The sequence below is a fragment of the Leptonotus elevatus genome, chromosome 10, assembly GCF_054856555.1.
Source record: "Leptonotus elevatus isolate MCC_2025b chromosome 10, RoL_Lele_1.0, whole genome shotgun sequence".
NCBI classification, from domain to species: domain Eukaryota; kingdom Metazoa; phylum Chordata; class Actinopteri; order Syngnathiformes; family Syngnathidae; genus Leptonotus; species Leptonotus elevatus.
The window spans coordinates 7,835,284-7,863,228 of NC_141248.1; the positions used below are offsets into that span (position 1 = coordinate 7,835,284).

General features: G+C 40.1%; 1 protein-coding gene across 1 annotated transcript; it reads left to right on the top strand.

The window, feature by feature from the left end:
- grm6b (glutamate receptor, metabotropic 6b) lies at nucleotides 1-26,836 on the top strand. Its single transcript, XM_086086419.1, has 11 exons — nucleotides 1-435; nucleotides 2,571-3,145; nucleotides 11,603-11,819; nucleotides 12,834-12,969; nucleotides 13,602-13,756; nucleotides 13,938-14,078; nucleotides 14,661-14,861; nucleotides 15,452-15,591; nucleotides 18,057-18,680; nucleotides 18,759-19,070; nucleotides 22,800-26,836. Exons 2-11 carry the CDS (start codon nucleotides 2,597-2,599, stop codon nucleotides 23,037-23,039), a joined length of 2,715 nt encoding a protein of 904 aa, XP_085942545.1. The 5' UTR covers nucleotides 1-435; nucleotides 2,571-2,596; the 3' UTR covers nucleotides 23,040-26,836.
- Nucleotides 26,837-27,945: the final 1,109 nt, after the last annotated feature.

The following is a 27,945-nucleotide window of genomic DNA, read 5'->3' on the forward strand; positions in this document are numbered from 1 at the left end:
AGGTGGAGGAGGATGAGGAGGAGGGTGGAGCACCCGCGCAGAGATGCGCACAGAAGGAAAAGAACGAGCGAGAGCATGAGAGAGCTTTTAAGGGATTTGGCAGTGATTTGTAGAATCTCATTGCTGTGATATTGCACTTTTTCCGCCCCCCACCCCCTCCTCGCCCCACACTTTCCCTCGACTCTGCCATGATAGCATTACCCTAAAGGCTGAAAAATCAGGGTTTCATTTTCAGGTTGATGCATCACAATTACAAGTTTTTAGTGCGCTTTTGTTTTTTTGGTTTTGTTTTCTGTGAGTGAAATGATAAAGGATCGATGATTGGTGTGGAGAGGGGAGCCTGGCCACTGAGATAGAATCCCACTTTGAAGGAAATATGGATACAAGCACGTGGGAGGGATAAAATTGGTCCAGAAGGTGGTGAAGAATGGGCAGGTGAGTGACTTTTAAAAACATTTTTTTTTTTACATTGCTCTGCATCTGTTGTAATGGTACAAGGTGTCACGTCAATATTCTACTCAATTGCATGCACCAAAGTCGAGAAATGTGTTGGTTTATTAACAATATACACTTAAGTGCAAACTGTCAGATGATACCATATGAACTAGAAATAAAAATGTAAAAATATATATTTTTAAAAAGTGCTGTAAACTTATTTTGGAATCGCTATTTTGGACCTCTTCTCTCTATACATGCAATGAAGAAATGTCTCAGTAGACGATTTCTGTTTTGAAAAATGTATTATGTTTACTATGATGTGCTCTTATAAAAGCTGTATGCAAGACGGAAAATTCAAATTTTGACTTGTAATGTAGCCATCAATGTTACAACTTTATGTTTATCATACAAATGTTCTGCATTCTTTGCATAGCCTACATTCAATTCGAGTACAATTAGCCTAACTGATAAAGTTGCATGGCCCCATCATGCCGAGTTTATTGTCAAACTCACCTATGAGCCTCGAGTGGACATTTCATCGGGTACATCCTCACAAGGCAATGAGAAAATACGTTAAGCATTAGTGTAAAATGTTTATCATTATTAGGGATGTTTGAACTCTTGAGTAGTCTGTGATACTTATACCAAGTTCACTCTAAAATCAATTGGTTAAAAAAACAACAACAATCTAGTAGGTTAAGCTCATAGTGGCTTGATTAACCAATAGATTGGTCAGACATTGACCATTCCGGGTGGTTACGGGCATACCAATTTTATTGGTTAGTTAAACAACCAATGAAATTTGTTACAATAGAAAGTAATTCTCGATAGATCACTTGGAAATATATTTATTCTCTCAAGTTAGTGTATTCTAAATGTATTTATTAATTATTATAAATGATTACTATATATAATGTAGTGTTTAAAATGGAAATGTATGTCTAGATGGATCACTAGGCATGACCAGCTCCGTGGCCTAGTGTTAGAGTGTCTACCCTGAGACTGGGCCGGGTCATTCCACAGACTATAAAAATGGGACCCATTTTCCTCCCTGCTTGACACTCAGCATTATGGGTTGGAATTGGGGGGTTAGATCACCAAATGATTCCCAAGCGCGGCCCCTGCTGCTGCTAACCACTCCCTCAGGGGATGGCTCAGATGCAGAGAACAAATTTCACCCCATTTAGGTGGGTGAGACAATCAGTGGTACTTTTTTTTCGGGACCCATGGGAATCCCGAAAAAATGTCAGTCTCTAACACAGATTAATCAATATCTTGGTCAGAATGACCAATTTGTATCGGTTGGCCTTCACCAATATATATCGGTTGAAAACACCTACCATTCTAGAATGGTTGTTTTAACCAAAGGATCTGCCGGACACATAACTACCAGCTAGATTGGTAAAATGTAACCCTTTTTTTTTGTAGATTTGACCAATAAATTTTTAGATTATACTGATACCACTGCACCAGTATTTTTGATACATAAAATTTGCCCCAGAAAACAATGACAGATAATAATAATAATAATAATAAAAAAAAATAATAATAATAATCTATATATCCCAATATTTTGTTTGTTAAAATGGAATTAAATTAACGGAATTTTTTCTTTAAAATTTTCTACTTTCTAGTCACAAAATGGCCACAACAGTGCCAATACTGATACTAGTATCGGCCGATGTTGCAAGAACCAAGTCCTAATTAATATATTTGCTTGCAGTGGTGTAAAATGACAGTACATAATTCAGGTATATAATAAAAGAAAACCCCTGTACACAACTAAAATAAACTTCTTATATTATTACCACACTGGTAGTGCCAATGGAAATAAAAATACAAATAATGATGCCACAATATCAAGTTTTAGATCTCAGCAGACTGCATCAGTGAAGTTAATGAAGTATCCAGGGAGTGTATTTACTCATACAGTAAATCTGAAATCCACTGGAGTTTACACTCCTGTAAAGAAATAATAAACTATAATCCATATGGAATAACTAAATATGCACAAGAAAGTTAGCGTGTATTAAGTGATGAGGTCAGACATTGTAAAAGTGTAAAAGCAGAGCACATGGAGCTGATGAGATGATGATTGAATCTTCAAGTCTTCTGTGTGAATGACCCCGCAGGTGTCAAAGGTAGAAGGAGAGGTGCGATGCTCCACGTACCTCTGCTGGTCGGCATCATGACATCACAAGCCCTCTTGTCCCATCACTGCAGCTGGCTGAGGACATTTTCCAGACTGCTGTGGATGTTGTTGATGGGGACCCTCCCGGGTTTGCGGGCCCAACAGGGCACTCAGCCCCAGTCTCTCAAAATTGAGGGTGACATCACCCTGGGGGGGCTGTTCCCAGTACACTCCAGAGGGCCAGTGGGAGTTCCCTGCGGAGACATTAAAAGGGAAAAGGGAATCCATCGATTGGAAGCCATGCTATATGCGCTGGACCAGATCAACAGTGATCCGGACCTGCTGCCCAACATCACGCTGGGAGCCCGAATACTGGACACCTGCTCGCGAGATACGTACGCGCTGGAGCAATCCCTGACTTTTGTCCAAGCCCTCATTCAAAAGGACACGTCTGACGTGCGCTGCTCCAACGGAGAACCTCCGATCATCCCCAAACCAGAGAGGGTGGTCGGTGTGATCGGGGCCTCGGGCAGCTCCGTATCCATCATGGTGGCCAATGTGCTCAGGCTCTTTTCGGTAAGATGTCTCTCTCTTTTAGACTCGCAACTATTTGAGTTCCTTTTCAGCAAGCATGATGATGATGATGATGTGGCATGTGAAAGCCATCCATTTCCCACCGCTTATTCTGCCAATCACAGTGCACTTACCAGCAACCATTCAAATTCACAGCTTTGAACAATTTAGAGTAAATTTGGCAACCTTCGTTTTTCATCACAGTCCACATTGTGGTTACGATAGCCCTTAGGTGGCCACATGGAAACCACATGAATGAACATTCATAGTTTGTTATACATACTTTGGTTTGAAAGTTGGCACACCTTTGTACAATAAGGAAGAGGGACAAATGTAATGTTTTTTTTTTTTTTTAAATACAAAATCAGCAGCTTAAATGTTTTCTTTTAGGAAAGTGCAACATCCATAGTTTGTCTTTCTGAGGAAAAGTCAAAAATTAAACTAGCTGCTCGCCAAAACTGCTGTTCTGTGTTTGTTAATGGGCTAGATGTGTGACTAAGGTGCGAGGCAGTTACACTTATTGGAATATAGGTACCCCTGTCCAGGTATTTGTTTATGATCAGTTTCATGATGATAAATGTTACTCTAAACGGAGTCTATTTGGTCCCACTGTAAATAGAGTACATTTTACACTTAGAAGAGAGTAAAAAAAAGAAAAGTCGCTCAAGGATTGAGGAACAAACCCACGTCAGGTTAGGAGACTATCCCAGAGCCACGCAGCTCCTGCTGTGTGTTTGTATATCGCTTGTGTCAGCTGGAATCTTCTTAACTCCAAGACCATCATTTTTGGTCTCAAATATTATTTTGGTCTCCTCTTGAATATAAGCAAACAGTAGTAATGGTATAGCTCAGGTGGTAGTGTGGCAGTCTGCCAAACTGAAGGTCGTGAGTTCGTTCCTCAACCCCCTTACGTGACTTTTTACCCCCCCCAATCTTTATTTTACTCTCTTCCAAGTGTAATTTTTACTCTAAAATGAGTCTATTTGGTCCCACTCGAAATCGAGTAAAATGTACTCTACAGAATTGTACCGTTTTTGAACACAAGTCAAGTGAAGCTAGCTATCACGAGTCACATAAAATCACTTGACGATATGGGCTGGTGATTTTCTTCAATTAGCCCTACATAAGGTTACTTAGGCTTCACACTTTAATATTTAGCGTCACACTTTAAAATCACGTTTGGTCCTCGTTTACTTAATTTATGTATTTGATTCATGTAGCGTTGACACGTTTGTGACTGAACCACTCCAAAGTTCGCTTACCAAAAACCAAATCTTCAAATGTTCTCCGTCCAAGTGTTTTATTCACACTTGAATGGACTCCACAAGCAAAGTGATCACACTTGTGATTGTTTTAACAAAATCAAACATGTCAAGTGTAAACACAGCCTCAGGCGCACCGCAAATGTTCAAAGATGTTCAAGTTTTGAATTAACACTGGTACCAAAAGTTGTTTTTCTTTCTGGAATAATGCACCCTTACTTTCTCAAATCCCGAAGGCCACAAAAATGTTGAACATTACAATTGAAACAAATGATTGATTGCTACTGCTGCAAAGCTCTGGAGTTATAAATTAGTTAAATGCAGTCAATGTTTACACTTGAGTAAGGTCCAAAATCTAAAACAGTCACAGATAATCACTTGTGGAATTTTTTTCTTTTTTCTTTTACCTGAAAGTCGTCCCGGAGAAAAACATGTTTGTATTGTTTGATTTGATCATAACTGACTGAGGGAAATGTACATGTTCATCTGAAATGTAAAGTTCTGATGAGAACTTTCACCCGTTCTTTTAACTTTAATGCTCTCTATGCTAATAATAGCAATCAGGAGACTGCATATTCTCAGTTGAACTATTTACTGGATGTATACACAGCTGTGGAGCCTTTTCTGCTAGATGCGGGCTAATCATAAAAAGGCCTAATCTAACACAAGGTTTAGAACAGGGGTCTCCAATTCCGGTCCTCCAGAGCCCCTATCCAACCTGTTTTCCATGTTTCTGTCCCCCAACACACCTGAATCAAATAATGGGGATCATTATCAGGCTTTTGCAGAATTTGCTGATGAGCTGATCATTTGATTCAGGTGTGCTGGAGGAGGGGAAACATGGAAAATAGGCTGGATAGGGGCTCTTGAGGACCAGACTTGGCGCTAGGGTCACTAACATGGGCCACCACCAAGGACTGCATCATTGGCCTGTTCTGGGGAAATTGTGATATTCTTCGAATGTTGTAGAAGCGATCCTTTGAAAAAGTAAACACTTGCAGATATTTACAGAAAAAGTTTACAAACGGATGTTTATCTGTTTCCTACCTTGTCAAATCATTGTTCATAATCATTGTAAGAAGCTTATTAACTCATTCACCGCCATTGACCGCTATAGATGTCAAAAATTCATTTGAACTATTTCTATTAGTTCAACATTTTTTCCCACTTTTGTTAACAAGAGTATGAAAACCTAGAAATGTTTTATTTTACATTTAGAACAGATATAAAATTTATGATTAGTTGTCAGTTAACTAGTGAAGTCATGTGATTAATTATGATATAAAACATTTTTTTATCGCCTGACGCCCCTAATTTCCTTTAAAAAAAGAAAAGATTATTAAAAAATAAAAATAAAATAATTAAAATTACTTTGAATGTAAAGAGACTTCATGTTAACTCATTCACTGCCATTGACGGCTATAGATGTCAAAAATTCATTAGAATTATTTGTATTAGTTTAACATTTTTTCCATTTTTGTTAAGTTTTTGTTGTTGTTGAGTATGAAAACCTAGGGAAAAATTGTACATTTAGAACAAATATAAAATTTATGATTAATCGTGAGTTAACTAGTGAATTCATGCCATTAATTACGAAAAAAAAATAATCGCCTGACGCCCCTAATTTTTAATAATCTTTTCTTCTTCTTCTTTTTTAGTCACGAACAGTCTGAATTAGTAGTAAAATATAATTAAAGGTCATTGTATTACTTCAGAGGTGTGCGTCGAACTGCCAGCCCATCGCATTATTGAGTAGCCATGAAGTATCTCAGTTTCAAAACGGTTGGCGACCCCTAATGTAGACTATGAATACAATCCACCACTGGCTAATCTGTATTGCAGCTTTGTAGTTTTTTTTATTATTATTACTTATTTTTTTACAGACAATTGACCTGTGATGATTACACTGCTCATCATAGCAAAGCTAGGACACAGAGTCTAAATCCCACATGATGTCATCGAATATAGTCTGTAAATGTAGAAAAACCTCAAGATGAGAATCAGACCCTTTCAAAGAAGCAAAGTTTTAGAGGCAAGCCAGGGTAAAGTGTATTTCTCCTCCTTCCTGCGGGCTACTTGCATTCTTTATGACGAGGATGCTCCCCGGGAGCCAAGGAGCAGCAGCCTGCGTAAAGGGCAGATGTTAACTACAGAATTATAGATCCCAACCTCCACTAAGCCCCTCTCAGCAGCTCAGGACCCTGGGCTGAAAATAGAGCATCAGGCCAGAGGATGACATTGGTTCCAGGATAACAGCAACTTGTGGCCTCGCCGGAGAGGAGTAGATTTAGCTAAATGGTGTGTTTCTGCCTACTGTCCATATGTGCTGCACACTCCACTGCACATTCTTCTCCACTCACATACACTGAACATCTGCTCTTAGACAGAGGAGTAGCTGTTTCAACCTATACACACCACATTGGTCATCATTACTGTTCCACAACAAAGTGGCATAACTGTAAGAAGAGTATGTCTTTGAAAGGTGACATGTTATGCTGTTATTTTATTTTATGAATGTATACTGTTTCCATGAGTTGTAAAGGGGACATATAATAGAAAATTTGACATTTTCATCTCGCACAACCAAGTATGTCTTTTGTTAGCTGCCTGTTTACAAAAATGTGTCTTCAAGCTAGCTCTAGCTGTTTTGAATTTAGCCCCAGTGTGGCTAATTTAGGGTGACCAGACGTCCCGGTGTGGCCAGGAGAGTCCCGGTTCCTGAGTTCCTGTTGTTTTGTCCTGATGTTTTTTTTATTATTATTTTTTTTTTGTAGGTCCGGTGCCGTCTTCTCAGTTTTTTCCTATGTACTATCACATAGAACTAGGGTTATTATATTTTTGGAATTTTTATTTTAGTTATTTTTTTTATTTCGTTTTGAGATTTGTTTTTTGAAATTTAGCTAGTTTTAATTAGTTTCCAAGGTGGTTCTGGTAGTTATTAGTTTTAATTATTTAAAAAATGCTTAATTTTAATTTAGTTTTAGTTAGTTTCAGTACTGGTTAGAACCCGAGCAGCGATCGCTGCGAGGTCCCTATTGTTCCTGATGGAATTCTTCTTATTATTCTCCACAAACTATCGCGATTTTGAGACACTTAACGTGAACGAAAACTCAGCAATCTTTACACAGATCGGGCCTGGCGAAAAATTTAATATTTTTAAGTCGCCATACATGATAACTGAAAAATGGGTCTGTAGCGCCCCCTACATAGGTTTAACAGATCCCTGTCCCGTTACGATTGTGCTACGGCTACGAAAATTGGGTGGCACCTGTAGCACATCCAGACGAACAAATTTTTTTTGGATAGCTGTACCCTAATATGAACAGGAAGTGAGGTATGACTATTTGAATGGCCAATTTCGGTCAATTTTTGCACATTTACAGGGGTCATACGTCTGCCCCATTGTCCTACACGGTTAACCCGATTGACTTCAAACTTGGGCTGTACCATCTCAACACCTGGGATAACATCACGTACTGTATGACAGGGGTGAGGCATCAAATATGGAGTTTCAAAATTTCTACTTAATGAAGCATTCCCGGTTATATATTTAACCTAGAGTTACGAAAATTTGGACACATATGTAGCAGCCCACGACCTAAAAAAAAGTCTATCGGGGCCATATGCTACACCTAACAGGAAGTCCCCCAGAGGCGGGGCATCAAATTATGCGTTTCAAAATTCTTACTTAATGAAGCATTCCTGGTTGGATGTTTCACTTAGAGTTACTAAAATTTGAAGGCATATGTAACAGCCCTCAAGGTACAAAAAACGATTTTATAAATACATTTACATTTTAGATGGTCCTTGTCCTATGTAACAGTACCCCAATGTGCCAGTACCCCGACTTGCAAGTAGCCCAACGTGGCCTGGGTTGCGAGGGCGCTTTATAACTGCTCGCAGCTCTAGTTTTCTTTTCTTTCTTTTTTCTTCTTTTTTTTAAACGTGTATTAAGTGTGCACAATATTTAAAAATAAAACATAGTAAAATGAAAAAAGTCATGCATTTTGGCTGAGTTAAATGAAAAAGCAGGCGAGCTGAACCATTGGAGCCAAAAGTCAAGCAGGTAAAATTGTCACTTAGCAGCGACGTCATCTGAAGGTGCTTTCTATTTGCTGCTGCGTCACGTCTGTGTGAAACACTTTCAAACATCCTTATTTCAGTTAGTATCAAAATAAATATACTTAAAATCACATTCAAAATCATCCCAAAAGGCTCACTCATTAAATTAATTTCCAAAGACTAAAATAAAGGACATTTTCGCTAGCTATAATGAGAGTTAGTTTTAGTTAGTTTTGTAAACATAAAATGTAGTTTCAGTTAGTTTTCGCTTTTTAAAAAGCATTTTCGTTTTTATATTGCATTTCGTTAATGAAATAGGTTATTTCGTTTTTTCGTTCGTTTTTGTTAACTAAAATAACCTTGCATAGAACCAGAACTACTTCTTGTGTTCGTGTCTATGAGTCATGGCAAATGTAGTCCTACATTGTGGTCGCCACTCGCCGACCAAACTGCATTTTCTAATGGTATAATTCCAATGTTACAATGTGGTCAGTTTCCGATAGCTGCTGGGCCAGAGCAAGAAAAGTTGGTGATTATAATGGTGAGTGCATTGACTTGTTAAGCGCGTTGAACTGTCAACCAAGATAGCATTTTGCATTAGCAATTGACCCCCCCACGGTGACGAATAGGATTTGGCACATGTCGGCCATTATAATTTCCCCCCGCCTCCCACCTTCCATTGCCGAAGATTAACTAGCGATTACATTTGATGAGAGTTTATTGTATATTGTATTTCGTTTCCAGCTAAATTGCAGCGTCCCGGTTCTGAATTTTGAAAATCGGGTCACCTTAAGCCAATATACACAACACCATGCCCCATACCAACTTTTTCTACCCATGGTGCAACCAAGTGACTGCCAGTCTGGCCCTAGACTAGATGGAGGCAATGTCAAAGACAGACGGTAAGCCAAGCTGCGCTGTTACTACACATTAGCCATGTAGACCGTATGCCTTTCTAGTGCTAAATTTAAAGGGAATGAGGAGAGCCGCTTCAAACACACAGTTCTACCTGCACCCGTATACAAAAATACCAAAAGAAAGAAAACTGCTCTTTGCGCTAGACTTGTGCTGCGTACAAAAATAGGGCCCCATGGAGCAAGAATTACAGCAAACTTTTACAATCCCTGTTGAAATCAGCCTATTTTGAAGTAGAGGTCCAGTCTAACACTACTCACCCCACCTCTATACATAATAATTTAAATATAGAGGAGTGCAAATCAGGGTCAAAAAAAGAGAGGGAAAAAAGCATGAAATGTAATGTGTCATGTGTGGAGAATGCCATTTGTCAGTTAGTGTAGGGGCCCGTGCGTATGGCGCACATAGTGCCAAAATTTGAACGACTTGCTTACAGATACATTTAAGGAAGCGACAGCTCTCCCAAAAATTGTTTGGTTGTGTCAGGCACTCCAGAAAAAATGTCTTCTGAATGAATTGCACATCTTTTGAAGTCAATGACAGCATGAGATTCATCTTCCTGATTTCATTTTTACCTCCAGTAACTTAAACTCAATTATGGTCGAATGGGTTGAGATCAGGTGACTGCCTTGGCCGTTGAGGAATATTCAATATGAGTTGATTTTCATGAAAGACAGCTAAAATGTATGATTACAGAATCCTTTGTTGGCGAAGAAAAAAAAGCATTCACAACAAAAATAATAATATTCTGGAAAAGGTAGGCACATCATTGGCAGAATCTACAATCAGGAGGTGCCTTGATGAATATAATTTTTTTTTAAAGAGATGAAACCGGGGTCAACATGTTTCAGAATCATAGATGGAGAAAATACAGCTCACAATCCAAAGCATGCCACATCTCGGACTCTTTGGTGTGTTTTTTTTCTTTCTTAATTATGACTCCTGACATAAGTGACATGATCAATTGTGGGGCTATTGTCTACTAGGACGGCATGGAATTTGGTGCCTGCTTGAATAATTTGTATTTGGAAGATCAACCCTTGCTGAAGTGGATGAATTACCAGTAAAGTTGGGCTCGATGGGGTTAAACGCAAAGCAGCAAACTGCACTCCAGAATTAAATATATTGTATGGCTTACAACTGAGAAATGCTAACCTTTTTCTAGTCCCTTGATCTCTGTCTCTCCCTCTGTGCTTAACATAATTTGACTAAAACCTCTTTAATCCTCCAGATAATCTGTGAAATGGTTCTCCCACTCCTCCCTTCTTCTCCCTTCTCTACCCCTTGTGTCTACCTTTCTCGCTCCAGAGGGTCCACTGTTAAGCCACACACAGAGACTGGCATTAGCTGGGTCAAGGTTGAAACTATCCACATAAACGATGTCATCAAAGACGTAGGACACCTCAGAATTAATCTTTTCATCTATTTTCCCCTTCAAACAAATGCTTTTACAGCTGTGTTCCTGACCATCTGTATTTCACTATGACGCCATAGCCCCAACGCAAACCGGGGCAGATCACATTGCAAAATTGCCTCCTTTCTGAGAATGACGCAGAGATGAATACTCTCTATGATAGTCCACTTTTTGGATTTTAATCCGATGCAGTGTGTCAGCTTGTGTCAGAATCTCAGTATAAACATTACACGCATCAATGTATGTACTGCATTCAATTTAACCAGGTAAAATCCTCAATGAGATCAACATATTTTGCAAATGGGACTTGGCCAAGGAAACATCATAGAAATCATATACATAGCAAAAATAAATAAATAAATTATATATATATATATATAGATAGATAGATAGATAGACAGATATATATATAAAATAATAATAATAATAATTATTATTATGTGTGGATGAAACGCAAAATATGAAAAAAACATTTTTTGTCTCCTTTAAAATGCATGAATAAGATAATTAAAAAATATATATATTTTGTAAACATTTCAATTGCTCAAACCTGTTTGTAGGTTGCTGCTGGTTTGCCATTTTAAAATACAATCAAATAAATTTTGTCAGCGCTGACTGAATGCCTAATTGTACACATTCAAGAATGTTTACATTTGATAGTAGTAAGCAGCCAGCATGTGAAAATTGTCAAAATGAACAAGAGTGGTTCTAGAATTGAACCCTGGGGTACCCCTTTTAAAACAACGTGATCATTTGCCTCATTTGCCTTCCAATTTTCGTTACCATTAATTCATCTGTGTGTTTCAGATCCCCCAAATTAGCTATGCCTCCACTGCGCCAGAGCTAAGCGACAATAGTCGATACGAGTTCTTCTCCCGTGTGGTACCGCCTGATTCTTACCAGGCCCAGGCCATGGTGGACATTGTGAAAGCCATGGGCTGGAACTACGTCTCAACACTAGCATCAGAGGGCAACTACGGAGAGAGCGGAGTCGATGCTTTCCTTCAGATATCCAGAGAAGCAGGTTGTTTTTCCTCAGTCTGCACTGCAGTCACATTAATATTAATTGAATATCCAGTACACAGGGTAAAGCCCCCAGCTCCTCAGATGTTGCCTGGGTTCACGATACCTGATATCGCATCACACACACAAATACGCGCACGCGCGGGAGCACGCACGCACGCACGCAACCCCCCGCCCCCCCCCCCCCCCCACACACACACACGCACACACACACACATTTGCTAAAAAGACTTAATCTTTTCGCCTGGTACAGTAAATTCTGTAGAGTAAACCTGGAAGAGAGTAAAACATTCAAAATTGAAGAAAAAAAGAAATTTTTACTCAAAGTATTTTTGGTGTGTATGAGAGAATTTGCCTAAAAAAAATAATAAATAAAAAACGATTAAAGTTGTTTTTACTCAGAAGAGTTTTTTTTATTAAATTTGACTAGTTTATATATATATATATATATGTATATATATATATTAAAAAAAGTACACAAGGGTTGAGGAACAAACTAACGACCCCTTGTTTGGGGGACTACCACCTGAGTTATGCCACTCCTACTATTTGTTGTTTCAAAAGGAGACCAAAATACGATTATTTTTTTTATATAACTCTCTTCCAAGTATATATTTTACCCTGTTTAGAGTGGGACCAAAAATACCCTTTTTAGAGTAAAATTTACTCTACAAAATTATTCTCAGTCACCAATCATTGCAAATATCAAATAATAATGATATGATATGATACAATACGATATTATATTATAATATAATTCTAGTAAACCTTCAAAAGATCTAAATGAAATTGTGGGTAACTTTAGTGACACTGTTAGAGGCTGTTTGCACAAGAAAATTATATCTGATCGGCAGAAGAATAATTCTACACTGTATCACTGTATTTGAGTAATGTATGCTGTTTATTGATGATATATTATTTTCTGTTTTTTTTGTAGACAATTAGGTATCATGTGATGCAAGGACAGGCAAAAACAAAAAGAATGGTTATAACATGTTCTATTTGTGCAACACAGGTGGGCTGTGTATTGCACAGTCCATAAAAATTCCTCGAGAGCCCAGACCTGGGGAGTTTGAAAAGATCATCAAGAGACTGATGGAAACGTCGAACGCTCGCGGGGTCATCATCTTTGCCAACGAGGACGACATCAAGTGAGTGCTTAGGAGTACAGCAGGAAAAGATCATCTTGATGGTGACATGTTGACAAGAACGCACAATTATGGGAAAGGTGGAACACAGTTTCAGAGAGAAAGAGCCAAATGATTTTCACGCATCAACCAAAGAAAGCAAAGAAAGTGGATGAAAACACAAAATTTAGGTAAAGAGCTGTCCATTTTTCAAAGCTGAATAAACAGCGGAGCACTGTCATCCTCCACTAAGAAACGAGGTTGGATAAAATTGGAGATAAATGCTCAGTAAAAGGAAAAACAATAAAGCACAATGCAAGAGAATCTACGGGATTTGGACTTTGGACTCCTTTATCAAGATAATAGGTTTAATTAGCATTGAAGAAATTACACAGAATTTATCTTGATTAAATCTTTCATTTTTCTGGAGCAAAGGAAAAAGGTCAAGTGTCTGATTAATCCAGATTGCAGAATAATGGACACATCAGGGTTAGAAGTGAGGCAGATAACAAAGTGCAGAATATTCAAGCACATGTGTTTTTTTTTTTTATGTAATACTGTATTTTGTTGTATGCTCATACAGTCTGTCTGGTCCCTCTTTTGTCTTCAAAATAGAGAAATGACTTAAATATTGAATTGAATCTGTTTCCTTCCAGGCGAGTGTTGCAAGCTGCTAAAAAGGACAATCTGACTGGCCACTTTCTATTTGTTGGCTCTGACAGTTGGGGGGCCAAGAACTCCCCCATCCAAGACCTGGAGGAAGTGGCGGAGGGGGCCGTCACTATCTTGCCAAAAAGAGCCTCTATTGACGGTAGGAGAAAATGAGAACTTTAATAAACAATCTTATCTTGTGATGTCTGACAATGACGGAGGATTCCTGTACCAAAAGCAACAAATACAAGAAATACATACCTCAACGGTCACAAACAAAATAATTTGTCACGTCATGAAACAAAGAATATAATATTATGAATTTTGCAAAAATTATTCAGGATTTGACCAGTACTTCACCTCAAGATCTTTGGAAAACAACAGAAGAAACATTTGGTTTGCTGAATTTTGGGAGGACGACTTCAAGTGCAAACTAACACGACCTGGCATCAAATATGAAGCTGACAGAAGAAAATGCACAGGTAAATGCAATTTTGCAGAATTATGCTCAACAAAAATACAAACGCAACACATTTGTTTTTGCACCCATTTTTTATGAAATGAGCTCAAAGATCTAAAACTTCTTCCACGTACACAATTTCACCATTCTCTCTAAATCTGTAATAGTGAGCACTTCTCCTTTGCCGAGATAATCCATCCCACCTCATCGGTGTGCCACATCAAGATGCTGATTAGACACCATGATTAGTGCACAGGTGTGCCTTAGACTGCCCGCAATCAAAGGCCATTCTGAAAGGTGCGGTTTTGTTTTATTGGGGGGAGGGGCTGGGTCTGGGGACTCAGCATCTTGATATGGCACACCTGTGAGGTCGGATGGATTATCTCGGCAAAGGAGAAGGGCTCATCACAGATTTAGACTGGTTTGTGAACAATAGTTGAGAGAAATGGTGATATTGTGTATGTGGAGAAAGTTTTAGATCTTTAAGTTCATCTCATAAAAAATGAGCGCCAAAACAAAAGTGTTGCGCTTATATTTTTGTTGAGTATAATTGAAGTATTATACATATGAGTTGTCCTCATGTGACACATCCATGTTTTCCTAGGTGAAGAAAGAATAAGTCACGACTCTCAGTATGAACAGGAGGGGAAGGTGCAGTTTGTGATCGATGCAGTCTACGCCATGGCTCACGCCTTGCACAGCATGCACTTGGACCTGTGTCGCGGCTCTTCGGGCATTTGCGACAAGATGGACCCCGTGGAGGGACGTATGCTCCTCCAATACATCCACTCTGTCAATTTCAACGGTACGATTTTACCATTGACTTTTCTCTGACCCCTCTTGCTTAATGCGTGGTTGCGCTCATGAAAAAAAGATTCGACTTTGGGGTTTCTGCAAGGTTGAATTGAGGAACTTTCGTGAAAAAAAAAGCAGTTAAAAGAAAGCCAGCAGACCTTGAGATGTGTCTGCTAATGTATCGAGCAAGACTTGAAGACAGCACATCTTTGTGGCTGCCCCCACGTTCAACGCTTTTCATCATCTTTTATAAAAAAAAAAGTCACCATTTTGCAAAAGGAAAAAGGTGTTCCGTGAAAGCATATTCACTGCTCGCTTCTTTCTGGATGACCTTGGCTTGTATGGAGGTTTTTTTCTGATTGTTTGCCTGCAGGCAAGTGAGCGGAACATCCAATCACGTTAGGGCACCAGAGCAAAGTGTACTGAAAGACCATTGAAGTGCAGGAGAGCCTTCACTAAAGCACATCCTGCACTTAGCTTTCACAGTATGGCACAAGAGCGACATAAGCAAGCGTTAGCTATATTCAATAGAATATGGGTGGTTTTTTTTCAAGAGTTTGTACATCTTAGTAGCTTTAAAGTACTCTTTCGTTCCAACAGGAAGTGCAGGAACTGGTGTGATGTTCAACGAGAATGGAGACGCACCTGGTCGATATGACATCTTCCAGTACCAGCTTTCCAATGTCAGTAACCCTGGCTACAAGGACATTGGCCAATGGACAAACCACCTCCGACTCAATGTAAATATATTTTTTTCAGTATAAAAATAGGTTTTTTTGAGAGACACAACGGGATCACTGGTTTGCATCAACAAATAAACAAGAATGACCAAAATATTTCATAGATCATTTTTTTGCACTGATGACAGTGTGATTCATTTTGTTATATGGTATGTGCTCTTTTTTTTTTTTTTTAACTCATTCACTACCATTGACAGCTATAAACGTCAAAAATTTATTTCAGTATTTCTATTAGTTTAGCTCCCCCCCCCCCACTGTTGTTAACAAGAGTAGGAAAACCTAGATTTTTTTTATTGTACATTTAGAACATATATAAAATGTGTGATTAAGCGTGAGTTAACAAGTGAAGTCATGCGATTAATTACGATTAAAAAATTTAATCACCTTACGCCCCGAATTTTTAATAATCTTTATTTTATTTATTTTTTTATTCATTCACTGCCATTGACGGCTATAAACGTCAAAAATTAATTTGAACTATTTCTATTAGTTCAACATTTTTTCCCACTTTTGTTAACAAGAGTATGAAAACCTAGAATTTTTTATTATACATTTAGAACAGACATAAAATGTGTGATTAATCGTGAGTTAACTAGTGAAGTCATGCGATTAATTACGGTTACAATTTTTAATTTTAATCGCCTGTCACCCCTAATTTTTTATCATCTTTTTAAAAATGAATTTATGGCAGTGAATGAGTTAATTGTTATTTTTGGTCCTTTTGGTGGGCTACTAGGTAAAAAATTTAATAATAATAATAATAATAATAAATTATACTGTTAGTCAGTCGACACAAGTGGGTGTTATTTTTATTTTTTTTACAAATTATTGACCAATCTAAAGTGTAAGTGTAAAGGGGTACTCAACACCGGGTCTTTTATTTATTTATTTTGCCTACTGTCTACTATTGCTGTCTACATGTCCTGGTCATTATTTTTGACATTTTAGTTTGTTGAAAGCTTGAATTCGGGGTAAAAACCATGGTGTCATCTTCAGGTTAAACACTGGGATGAACACAATTTGGCTGGACAAGCACATCACTACATGCATACAAGTCCTGCCAAATGGTCCTCCATTTCAACGCCCACTTTCAGTGCTGTTTTCAAATATTAGTAAGTGGTGCAAGAGTCTGGTAGGGGGCGAAGTTGCACTTAAATGGTTGAACAAACATGCTGTTTTTGGGGTCTCCTGAAAGGTGATAGTAAGGTTTTGGCCTGATGCCCAATGCCAGCAATATAGCAAAAAACTAATGAGATTTGGATTCTACATCCGAAACTGCCCTAAAAAATGTTGTTGGCATTTTTTTTGCATGCAGACCCGTATTTGCTTTTGCTGGTTCGGTTCACAGACCAGAGGTGGGCAAAACCCTCGTTACAGTCGCCCGTCATTGACGGCTACCCAACTTTTGGCGAGTGCTTTATGACGCAAAGCCTCCAAAAATTTTTTATGGATTGAGTATTGATTCAGGTCAAAAGAGATGGCCCTTCTCAGTCTGAATTTTTACGATAACCTGGCAATAACCAGATTGACAATTGGGATTCACTCAAGGAAGTTCTCCACAATATCAATCTGGGACTGCTCCAAGGTGATTTGCTCGTGAAAGGCGGGACATTCTGTACAATACTTCGAGCTGATTGGACCATGCGGCTTCTTGTGCTCGTTTGTTTTGACCAATCACGGCAACGGATGAAAATGTCATCTTCGGTCTCGTCTTAGGGGGGAAAAAACGCGAACAGATACCAGATAAAAATGCACAAAGTGCCTCTCATTGTTCAACATTCAACGAGGAAACGGTGAGTAATTAATTGCAGTGTTCATTCGTCTATGTTAGGTTTGTAAGTTTCGCCCGGCGTCAGCGCTTCCTGGTTTTGTCACAGTTGCAAGTCCCGCCCTAAACAACGCCTGATTGCCAGTACGAGATGGATTCTCGTAGTATTTGTGAACAAATACCGCGAGAATTCAGCTCGCTGACAAGGTTATTTTTACAAGGCTTCGCTCATAAAAACACTCGCCAAAAGGTGGGCATCTGCCAATGACGGGCCGATCTAGCAATGGTTTTGCCCACCTCTGTTAAAGACTAGAAATTATTTCCACCAAGATTGAACAGTTATAGTTTGGCTCAATGTATACATCATCCATACAGATACCAATTTATTAGTTGTGTTATGAAGAAGTGCTAATGATCTTAATTGATAGAAAAAAACCTTTTTGGGTGCATCAATATACATTTTGACAAGTAGAACCATTTTCAGAATTTACCAGGTAGCTGTTTTCCTGTTGTATTAAGTCCATCAAAGCCAGTTAACCTAAGATCATTGGCTTCTGTTTTTACCGGACAACGATAAAAGTTTTTCTTCTGGCGTTTAACAACAACTTGAACATTTTGACTTGTTGACTTGAGCTCTCTATAAGGAGTGTGGTTAGAAGACGCCAGTAACAATATTATACCTGTCCTTCTCTCCTAGCCAGAGGAGATGCAGTGGTCAGGCGGTGACCGCAAGATCCCAGATTCCGTGTGCAGCTTCCCATGCGAGTCTGGTGAGAGGAAGAAGATGGTGAAGGGTGTTCCCTGCTGCTGGCACTGTGAGCTCTGTGATGGCTACCAGTATCTTCTGGACGAGTTCAGCTGTGACATGTGCCCATTCGACATGAGGCCCCTTAAAAACCGTACAGGGTGCCGACCCACGCCTATCATCAAGTTGGAGTGGAGTTCTCCCTGGGCCATTATCCCCGTCTTCCTGGCAATCCTGGGCATCCTGGCCACCACGGGGGTCATCGGCACGTTCATCCGCTTCAACGACACCCCTATTGTTCGAGCCTCCGGCAGAGAGCTCAGCTATGTGCTGCTGACGGGCATCTTCCTCATTTACCTGATTACCTTCCTCATGATCGCCGAGCCCAGTGTAGCGGTTTGCGCCTTCCGCAGGCTGCTTCTGGGGCTTGGAATGTGCATCAGCTATGCCGCCATGCTGACCAAAACCAACCGGATCTACCGCATCTTTGAACAGGGCAAGAAGTCGGTTACACCGCCGAAGTTCATCAGTCCTACTTCTCAGCTCATTATCACCTTCATTCTTATCTCAGTGCAGGTATAGATGCGTGCCAGTTTTACTGGGATCAGTCACGTTTGGCTGGGACTCAAACTAATCATGCCACCTTCTCTCCAGGTACTTGGCGTGTTCATTTGGTTTGGCGTGATGCCCCCGCACACCATCATCGACTATGAAGAGCAGAAGCCTCCGAATCCCGAGTTTGCCCGAGGGGTTCTGAAGTGTGACATGTCCGATCTGTCCCTCATCTTGTGTCTCAGCTACAGTTTCGTTCTGATGATCACCTGCACGGTGTACGCCATCAAGAGCAGAGGAGTTCCTGAGACATTCAATGAGGCCAAGCCCATCGGCTTCACCATGTACACCACCTGTATCGTCTGGCTGGCCTTTGTACCCATCTTCTTTGGCACTGCACAATCTACCGAGAAGGTACTTTCCAAACATTATTATGCAGATGTGCTGGGTTTAAAGGTATCTTGCTTCATGAGTTGGAGACAAGTAGAAGAAAATCCAGATGCAGCAGAAGCAGACTAGAAGTGAAGTAGAGAGTTTGCTCCCGGCTGTTTCACTGGATTTTGACTGATTTTGCAAGGCCCACAGAATATTGTGTTCTATTGCTATAAAAACATGAAACCTACCAAAAGAACGATTAGAGAAAAATATTTGTATCTGTTTCCGTTTTGCAGCAATTAGCATTGAGATATAGCTAAGTTTCATCATTATTCACAAACCTGTTGAAAACACTGGGAAAAGGAGCTTGTTGCAACATGGCCCTGGCTGATCTCTTATACTCTGCTGCCACCTGCTGGCTGTTTTTTGTAATAACTACCATTGCTTTAAGTGGCCTCTTCATGTCAGATCTGTATCAAACCCTTCTGTATGATCTAGCATAAAAAAACCCATAAAGGACAAAGTATTAAAAAACGTATTTGTAAATGTTTGGGTTTGAATAAGTTGTCCGAAAACCATCAGCAGAATGCATGTGCACAACCCTACTCGTGCCCCCTTCAGCCTCCGAAAATGACAGCAATTGCCCCAAGATTTTGGATTTTATGGATGCTAACTGGGAAAAAGCTTAGGAAAAGCGTAAAGCGACAGTGTGTATAATTTAGCGCCACCTAGTGGTGAACTAATAATTCATTCATTTAAAAAACCTACTGTTAATTTCAACAATATGCAAAAAAGTATGTTCTATCACATCAACATACATTTAAAAAAATATACAACCGTAGGTCTAGTAATTATATTACATAGGTTGTGCCGCACCCTACAGGAAGCTGACATGTTTTGCCATCATCTTTCTGCTACAGATACCCGAAGGAGAAGAACTTCGCAAACGTAGTAATTGGTGGTAGGCTTGTGAAAAGTGTGTTCTCTCTGATACACCGTAGTGCACGTGCTTCGAACTTCAGTCATTGCATTCTATTAGTAGATGGTACTAAATTTTACTCATTGTCCCTTTAATGTACATTCATAAACAAATTTTCACACCTAAAAAAATTACAGTACATTGAATGATGGTGATCCCCTTATTACGCTTTCCCAAGACTGAACCCTCCTGATACAGCAGGAGTTGTGGTTGTGAGGAAAAATCGAAACGATACCACACGCACACACATTTAGGGTAAGTGTAACGAAATCCTTCAAATGATCCACTTGTAACCTGAGTTGGTTGTCTTTCTTACTATTTTGATCCCCTTGACACTTACAGGATGTCCTGCCTCCTCTCACTGAGAGGCAGCGGTTCATTTGCCTTGTGGGCTATTTCTGTTGTCTCGAAGAACACAATTGTGAAAATATTTGAAAAAAGCTGATATGCTTTGACTAATAGAGAGATGTATTGTAAATCACTGAGGCCTAAAATAATTAAAGCCTGCAGTGCTTTTAAAATCTTTTCACTTGCTTTAAATAGGAATAAAGAGACATAAGAAAGGGAGGACAGAAAGAAAATAGGTCAGATGAACTGAGAGATGGACACAAACCCTCTTGATTCACAACACATTCAATAAATCATCATTCAAAAAAGGGTTCTAAATATAGACTTTTGTGCGTCTCATGAAAATATTATTCATCCTCTGTACATGTGCAGGATCATGTGCGGTCTTCAACTTGCTGTCTGTATCCATATATGGAGGCACCATTCAATATTTCTAAGGTAGTGCATCAGCTTGCCTTGGGCTATAAGAACATAAATCCAATCCATATATCATCACAGCTCCTTTCAGAAATTGGGTGATGTGAGGGGGGGGGGGGGCACTGAGTGAGAATGATAAAAAGCATGGATGAGCTGATAAAAGAAACCATTTTGAACGAACGGATATTAAACCAGAGATGCTGCTGAAGATGTGTGCCCGGTAGCGTACAATTTATGACTTATTTATGCCACAAATATATCTTATTTATGGCACATGTGTGTTCTTTTATTTAGAAGCAGTACAGTTTGCTTGAATAATGACTTCATAATTCATTGGCGTCAATCCCAGGGGAAGTCATCTTACATTATTGGTATTGGCTTTGCAAGAGCCACTGAGAGTTGATGTTGGTCAAAGCCTACTAATAAAGCCTCCTTTCCTGAATACATACACTGGTCATAAATCCCTCATCGGGTTGTGGGAGTTTGGGGGAGGGCGGTGGGGGCCTTGCCATTTCTGCATTGGAATGTACGTAGTCAAGATAATGTTGTTACACCTGATGTGATATACAGTGCGCTGTGTGTTTACTGACACTTGCGGATGACACAATACAGATAGAGTGGTATAAAAAAATTACTATCAAGATTATAATCACCAACAGGATCAGGGTAATTGTGACATAATTTAAAGAAATATAAACAAAGAGACATACAAAAATATGTGTAAAATCAACAACCTCATGCAATTTTTGGCATATAAGACACAATTCATGTTCATGTTAACGTTGCTTGCTTTTCTTATTAGCCACAAGAATGTACTGTAAATAGTAAAGCAGTTGTTCTACAAGATTACTGAGTGATGGGTGAATAAATCAGTTCAAATAACACAAAATGGAGCAAACTGTTTTTTGCTGAAAATCTCTACTGCAAAAGCACAACTTCAACATATTATGATACTCACGCGGCCAAACAAAGACGCTAGAATGCCAAACCAAAAACATGTCTAATAAAACAGCAGGCTAATCGGTTTATGTGCCATATGTAGTTACGTTGCCATGATGATTTGCGAGCTTGGCGGGCGCATAACAGTAACACTTCACTTTATCCTGTTAGCTACTGACGTTTGCTATTTGTCATCAAAAATGTCGTTGCGCCACTGCGCTACTCCTGCATCATAGAATATAAAGAAGAGCGAGCGACAGGGCCACTTAAACTAATGCTACTCCTACTGCTTCTGCCAGATATATCGAGACGGTACCGACGATAAGTACAAGTTGAAAGAGGTTAGCACATCCGTTTCACAGGTATGAGGTTCAGGCTTGAATATTCTGTCCGTGCATCAATGTTTCCACCCCAACTCCAAAACCATGCGACTAAATAATCACTTCACGTGCTAAGGTCTACCACTTGGATATACATTTCTGCCGGCCAAAGGCGGGGTCCTTGGCGGTCCAATTTCTGGTGACAGAAGATACTGTAGCTGCCTCACATCATTAGGAAAATTCGGATTACGGATATCAGAGGTGGCCAATCTGTCAGTACTGATTGTCCGTCAGTCTGTCTCCGACGGACACCTGGTTTTCTGACAAATGACGAGAAACTAAATAGAAAATTACAGAATAAGCACTGACGGAATTGGGCTTTCGTCCATCAGCGTAATCATCATTGACCAGGACCTCTCAGTACGTCACTGATGGATACTTACTTTATTGGCAAATGGAGGACTGACGGAATGCCCACCTCGGTCTGTCGGTCCTAAAAATAAAATGACGATTACTGACTGGTAAATATAAAAATACAATCAGACCCAACACACAGCTTGAGCTCTGGTACTAGTCTTCGCAAGGTGGGTTTGACTCTCTTCCACTCTTTAGTTGCCCGCGGTGACAGGCGGCAAACAGGTGTGGGGATACTTATTGCCCCCTGGCTTGGTGCCTGTATGTTGTGAGTCACCAAAGTGAACAAGAGTAGCCTTTCTCCGCCTTCGGTTGAAAGATTTTTGACCTTTCATTTTTTCATGTTTCCAGATGTTCATCCAGACCACTACTCTGACGGTGTCCATGAGCCTGAGTGCCACAGTGTCGCTGGGTATGCTCTACATCCCCAAAGTCTACGTGATCATTTTCCACCCGGAGCAGAACGTACAGAAGCGAAAGCGTAGCTTCAAGGCCGTGGTGCAGGCAGCCACCGTGTCTACACGCCTGTCACAGAAATCTAACGACAAACAGAACGGAGAGTCCAAGATTGAGCCAGACAGATCACAGTAAAGGAGACTCAAATGAGACAATGTATTCTTCACATGACATCACAAGCGCCCTTACTGACACCATCAGCGAAACAGAAAGGAAAAAAAAACATTTATCTGGGCATCTCTGTCCTTTTTAGCTATGACACCAGCACTGTTCCTGGATTTCTTTCTTCTACATAACTATTTAACTCTGGAATGAAGTGCAAAAGAACAAGAACCTTTGATCACAATGAGAAAACTAAAAACAACTATTTCCAACACTCACACAAGAAGTTGTTTAATAACTTATTGTGAAGGATCCTTGATTTGAACAATTTGAGTTTGGGATGTAGGGTGACCAGATTTTCAAAATTAAAAAGCGGGACTCTTAAATATACAATAGGTGTGATCAAATGTATTCGCTAACCAATCTTTGTCAAGGGGGTGGGGGTTTTGGTGTGAGGAAAAGATGGACGACGTGGGGTGGCCATTGCTAATGCTAAATTGGTTGACAGTTTGACAGCGTTAAACAAATCCATGCTCTCACCATTATCTAACTTTTTTTGCTCTGTCCTGACAGCTATTGGAAGCTGGCTGTGCCGTTTACCTTGCGCCGATCACACATTCTAACACTGGAAATATAATGCTTGAAAGCTCAGCTTGCGTTGTCTGACCGGCGAGTTGCGACTGCAGTGGATAGTAAGACTACATTTCCCATGATTACTAGATGCGAAAGCAGGAAGTACTTCTAGTTCCGGTCAATGTATGCGAATGACAACATGAATTTGGAAGTAAATAGGAATTTAACCGTTAAATTCAATTTTAATGGTTTATTGTATGAATCACTATGACAACTGTGTGATTGGCATACAGTACATCACATTCACAGTGCATTGCAAAAAAGCGAGATGCCGGGACGAGACCTGCATAATATCGGGACAAAACAGGGAGGTTGGGAAAATCCACCGAGCCCTAGGTTAAAAAACAGGACTGTTCCGATCAAAACGGGATGTCTGGTCACCCTATCTTACTGTAATAAGTTTAATGTACACAACTCATAAAATTTTAACTTATTTGGCTTTCGGATCAGATTTCAGGATGAACCTAAATGCACCAACTTTCACAGGTGAACTTGGGCCTGGTACACACATAAGGATTTTTCAAATCTCAAATGCCATCCATCCATCCATCCATCCATCCATCTTCCACCGCTTATCCGGGGTCGGGTCGCGGGGGCTGCAGCTTTAGCAGGGAATCCCAGACTTCCCTCTCCCCAGCCACTTCAGCCAGCTCCTCCGACGGGATCCCAAGGCGTTCCCAGGCCAGCCGAGAGACGTAGTCTCTCCAGCGTGTCCTGGGTCGTCCCCGGTGCCTCCCGCCGGTGGGACATGCCCGGAACACCACCCCAGATGCCCGAGCCGCCTCAACTGGTTCCTCTCAACGCGGAGGAGTAGCGGCTCGACACTGAGTGCCTCCCGGATGACCGAGCTTCTCACCCTATCTCTAAGGGAGAGCCCGGCTACCCTGCGGAGGAAACTAATTTCGGCCCCTTGTATCCGGGATCTTGTTCTTTCGGTCACGACCCACAGCTCATGACCATAGGTGAGGGCAGGAACGTAGATCGACCGGTAAATCGAGAGCTTTGCCTTTCGGCTCAGCTTCACCACAACGGACCGATACAGCATCCGCATCACCGCAGACGCTGCACCGATCCGCCTGTCGATCTCCCGCTCTAACCTACCCTCACTCGTGAACAAGACCCCAAGATACTTGAACTCCTCCACTTGGGGCAGGATCTCATCCCCGACCCGAAGAGGGAACTCCACCCTTTTCCAACTGAGGACGATGGTCTCGGATTTGGAGGTGCTGATCTTCATCCCAACCGCTTCACACTCGGCCGCGAACCGCTCCAGTGAGAGCTGGAGATCACGGCTTGAAGAAGCCAACAGCACCACATCATCTGCAAAAAGCAGAGATGCAATGCTGAGGCCACCAAATCGGACCTGCCTCAACGCCTCGGCTACGCCTAGAAATTCTGTCCATAAAAGTTATGAACAGAATCGGTGACAAAAGGCAACCTTGGCGGAGTCCAACCCTCACAGGAAACGAATGCGACTTACTGCCGGCAATGCGAACCAAACTCTGACATCAGTCGTACAGGGACCGAATAGCCTGTATCAGGGCCCCATATCTCAAATGATTTTTTTTTTAAATCTGTGATAGATATCACAAATAAAGATAGATGTTTGACATACTTCATTGGGAAAGGGCAAAATGGGGACAAAAACAGACAAATCTGTGCACCTGGCCTAAGTTTGATCTTCTGTAAAATTTTGAATGCACAATTGTACATTTTTTTTATTTATTTTTTTTATCAAGGACCTGAATGGCAAAATTCATAGCAAGTGTTACCCCCAAGGACTTTTATGCCTTTCTGTGAATCATACATTGTGTATCCCTTTTGCAACCTACTGATGACACTAAGCCAAGCTTCCACAATCCTGGTTCTCGAGGGCCAGAGTCCTACAGGTTTTAGATGTTTCCATCCTTCAACACACCTAAACCATATAATCAGGTCATCATCAAGATCTGCAGAAGCCTGATAATGATCTTTAGAATCAGGTTTGTTGGAGGACGGAAACATCTAAAACTTGCAGGACTGCAGGCCACGAAGACCAGGATTGGGGAAGTCTGCTCTAAGCTCAGTGACCATCTTCCTCTGAGAACATCTGTTTGAAGCCTCGCAATGGCAAATAGGAGAAGTACATAATTACCAAATTTGGAGCTAAACACACAGACAAATTAAAAAAAAGCTAAATATATGTCAGCCATGACTTATTCATCCTCGGCAGATGAGGCTATTTTGACAAGAGAAGTTTGTCAGTTGAAGTGGAGCAAATTAAGCTGGTAGGAAAGTTATGTCGGCAAGCTTTCAGTCAAAAACAGGCAACACACCAAATCCGTTTAATCATTTGAAGAAGTACTACCAGCCAAGTGTGAGTGTGAGCACATACATGTAGCATTAGCAGTTTAGCTGCTACAAACTAGCGGTGCAGCTAGCAATTGTATCATCTTTTCATAATGCACATTTAAAAGTAGCAATTCATGTTAACGCCATATGTAGCATCAAAGCATGAACATTATGTATACATTTTAAGGTATCTTCATTATTCCAAAGGGTGCAATGGGTATTTTGGGTGTTACACCCATGCAAAAACCCTTAAGAGTGATATTCTTTTCCCACAGCATTTTTATATTTTTCTACATTTATTGTACCCTACTGTTGAGTAAAAATGGTCATAATATTTTGCTATGCTTATCTTATAAATATGGTTTAAAAATGTACTTCATATGTTAAAACATGTGGAATTACTCTCTAATTGATTTAGTTTTCAGCACAAATACTTAAAAACATGCAGTTTCAATTCAATTCAATATAACTTTATTCATCCTCTAGGAGCAATTAAGAAAAAGCAGCAACTGAGCAGCATTACATTTAAAAGAGAATAAAAAGTATAAATGAATATACATACAATGTAAAAATATACACTATAAATACACAATATCAGTAAAGTGACTCAATGAGTAAGTGCCAACTGCCAACAACATGTTTGTACAGTATATATTAAGAAGATGATCTGTAGGTGTGTTAAAAAGTATTAGCTACTAGAATTAAAAAGCAAAATTGCTTAAAACCAATATGGGAAAAAAATCGTGTAATAACCGAGATCTGATGATGTGAAATTTCTTGTTTGTTTGTTTGGCCATATAGCCACTCAGAGTCAGTTGGATGTGTATTCAAAAGTTTACAGGTGGTCAAATAAAGTTTATAAGTCATTTTAAGGATCATTCAGCATTTTATGTTCATCCTGAAATTGCATCCAAAAGCCAGAAATCAACATTTTGTGACTAGTGGATATTTGCATGTGAATATAAAGAGGGTCCTCGCCACAACACATTTTCAGGTTAAAGGTGGGATCTTAAAGAATAACTCAACACTTAAACAACCATTATTATTTATTTATTTGCTGATAAACTGTAGAAACTGGTGTCTGTCTACAAATGCTGTCTACATGTCCTGGTCATTTTTATTATATATTTTTTAAATTTTAGTACATGTTTGTTTAAAGCTTGATTTGGGGGCAAAAAAAATTGTGTTTGGTGCAATCTTAAGGTTAGTTACTGACAAAAACACAATTTGCCTGTTTGTCCTCTCATTACACGAGGCGACACGTACTACATCACTTGTTCCGCATGATGTAGTCGCGCTGCCACCGACCGACTCATTCTCGTACAAGCCTCCTTAAACACCTTCTTATGTAGTTGCTGCTGTCAATCACAGCCAGACCACGCCCAACCCTCTCCCCATTCACAACCCAACGGTCCTCCAGGCAACACCCCCTTTGAGCGCAGATTTCAAATCTTAGTGAGGGGTGGAGCAAGAGTCTGACGTCCTGTTGAGTAATCCTTTAAGTTTTGACCATTTCAGTTTGTAAACAAACAATTCAAAATAGACTCCTCCCATGGCTCAACCCCCCACTCTTCTTCAACATTGCGCCTGCCTTCAGTGACACGCCCCCTGCTCTGTGATTGGCTGGAGGGGTATAAACATTGACTTTCCGCCCAGAAACGTCCCTCTTGTGGCAAAACACAACAAAAATGGCAGAATACAGGCTGTGGATGGTGATGGTTAATGACAAAATCACCACCACATATTAACAGAAGCCCAGAGGTGTTGATTGAGAAGGATTTCATGTATATACATCCAGTGTTTATGAGTTTATTATTTCTGAGTGAAAACTTAAGACCCCACCTTTAGAGACACACAATGAACTCATTTTTGCAATGGAATGTGTCATTCTGCGGCACAAGAAGTTATTTTCATTTACCGCTGTCAAGTAGGTAGTGTTGCTCATGAATTTATACTAGGAAACACGGTCTTGAAA

Coding starts and splice junctions, on each gene's coding strand:
- grm6b (XM_086086419.1), top strand. CDS start 2,597: ATGCTCCACGTACCTCTGCTGGTCGGCATCATGACATCACAAGCCCTC. Junction 12,970..13,601: donor GCCAACGAGGACGACATCAA/GTGAGTGCTTAG, acceptor GTTTCCTTCCAG/GCGAGTGTTGCAAGCTGCTA. Junction 15,592..18,056: donor CAAACCACCTCCGACTCAAT/GTAAATATATTT, acceptor CTTCTCTCCTAG/CCAGAGGAGATGCAGTGGTC.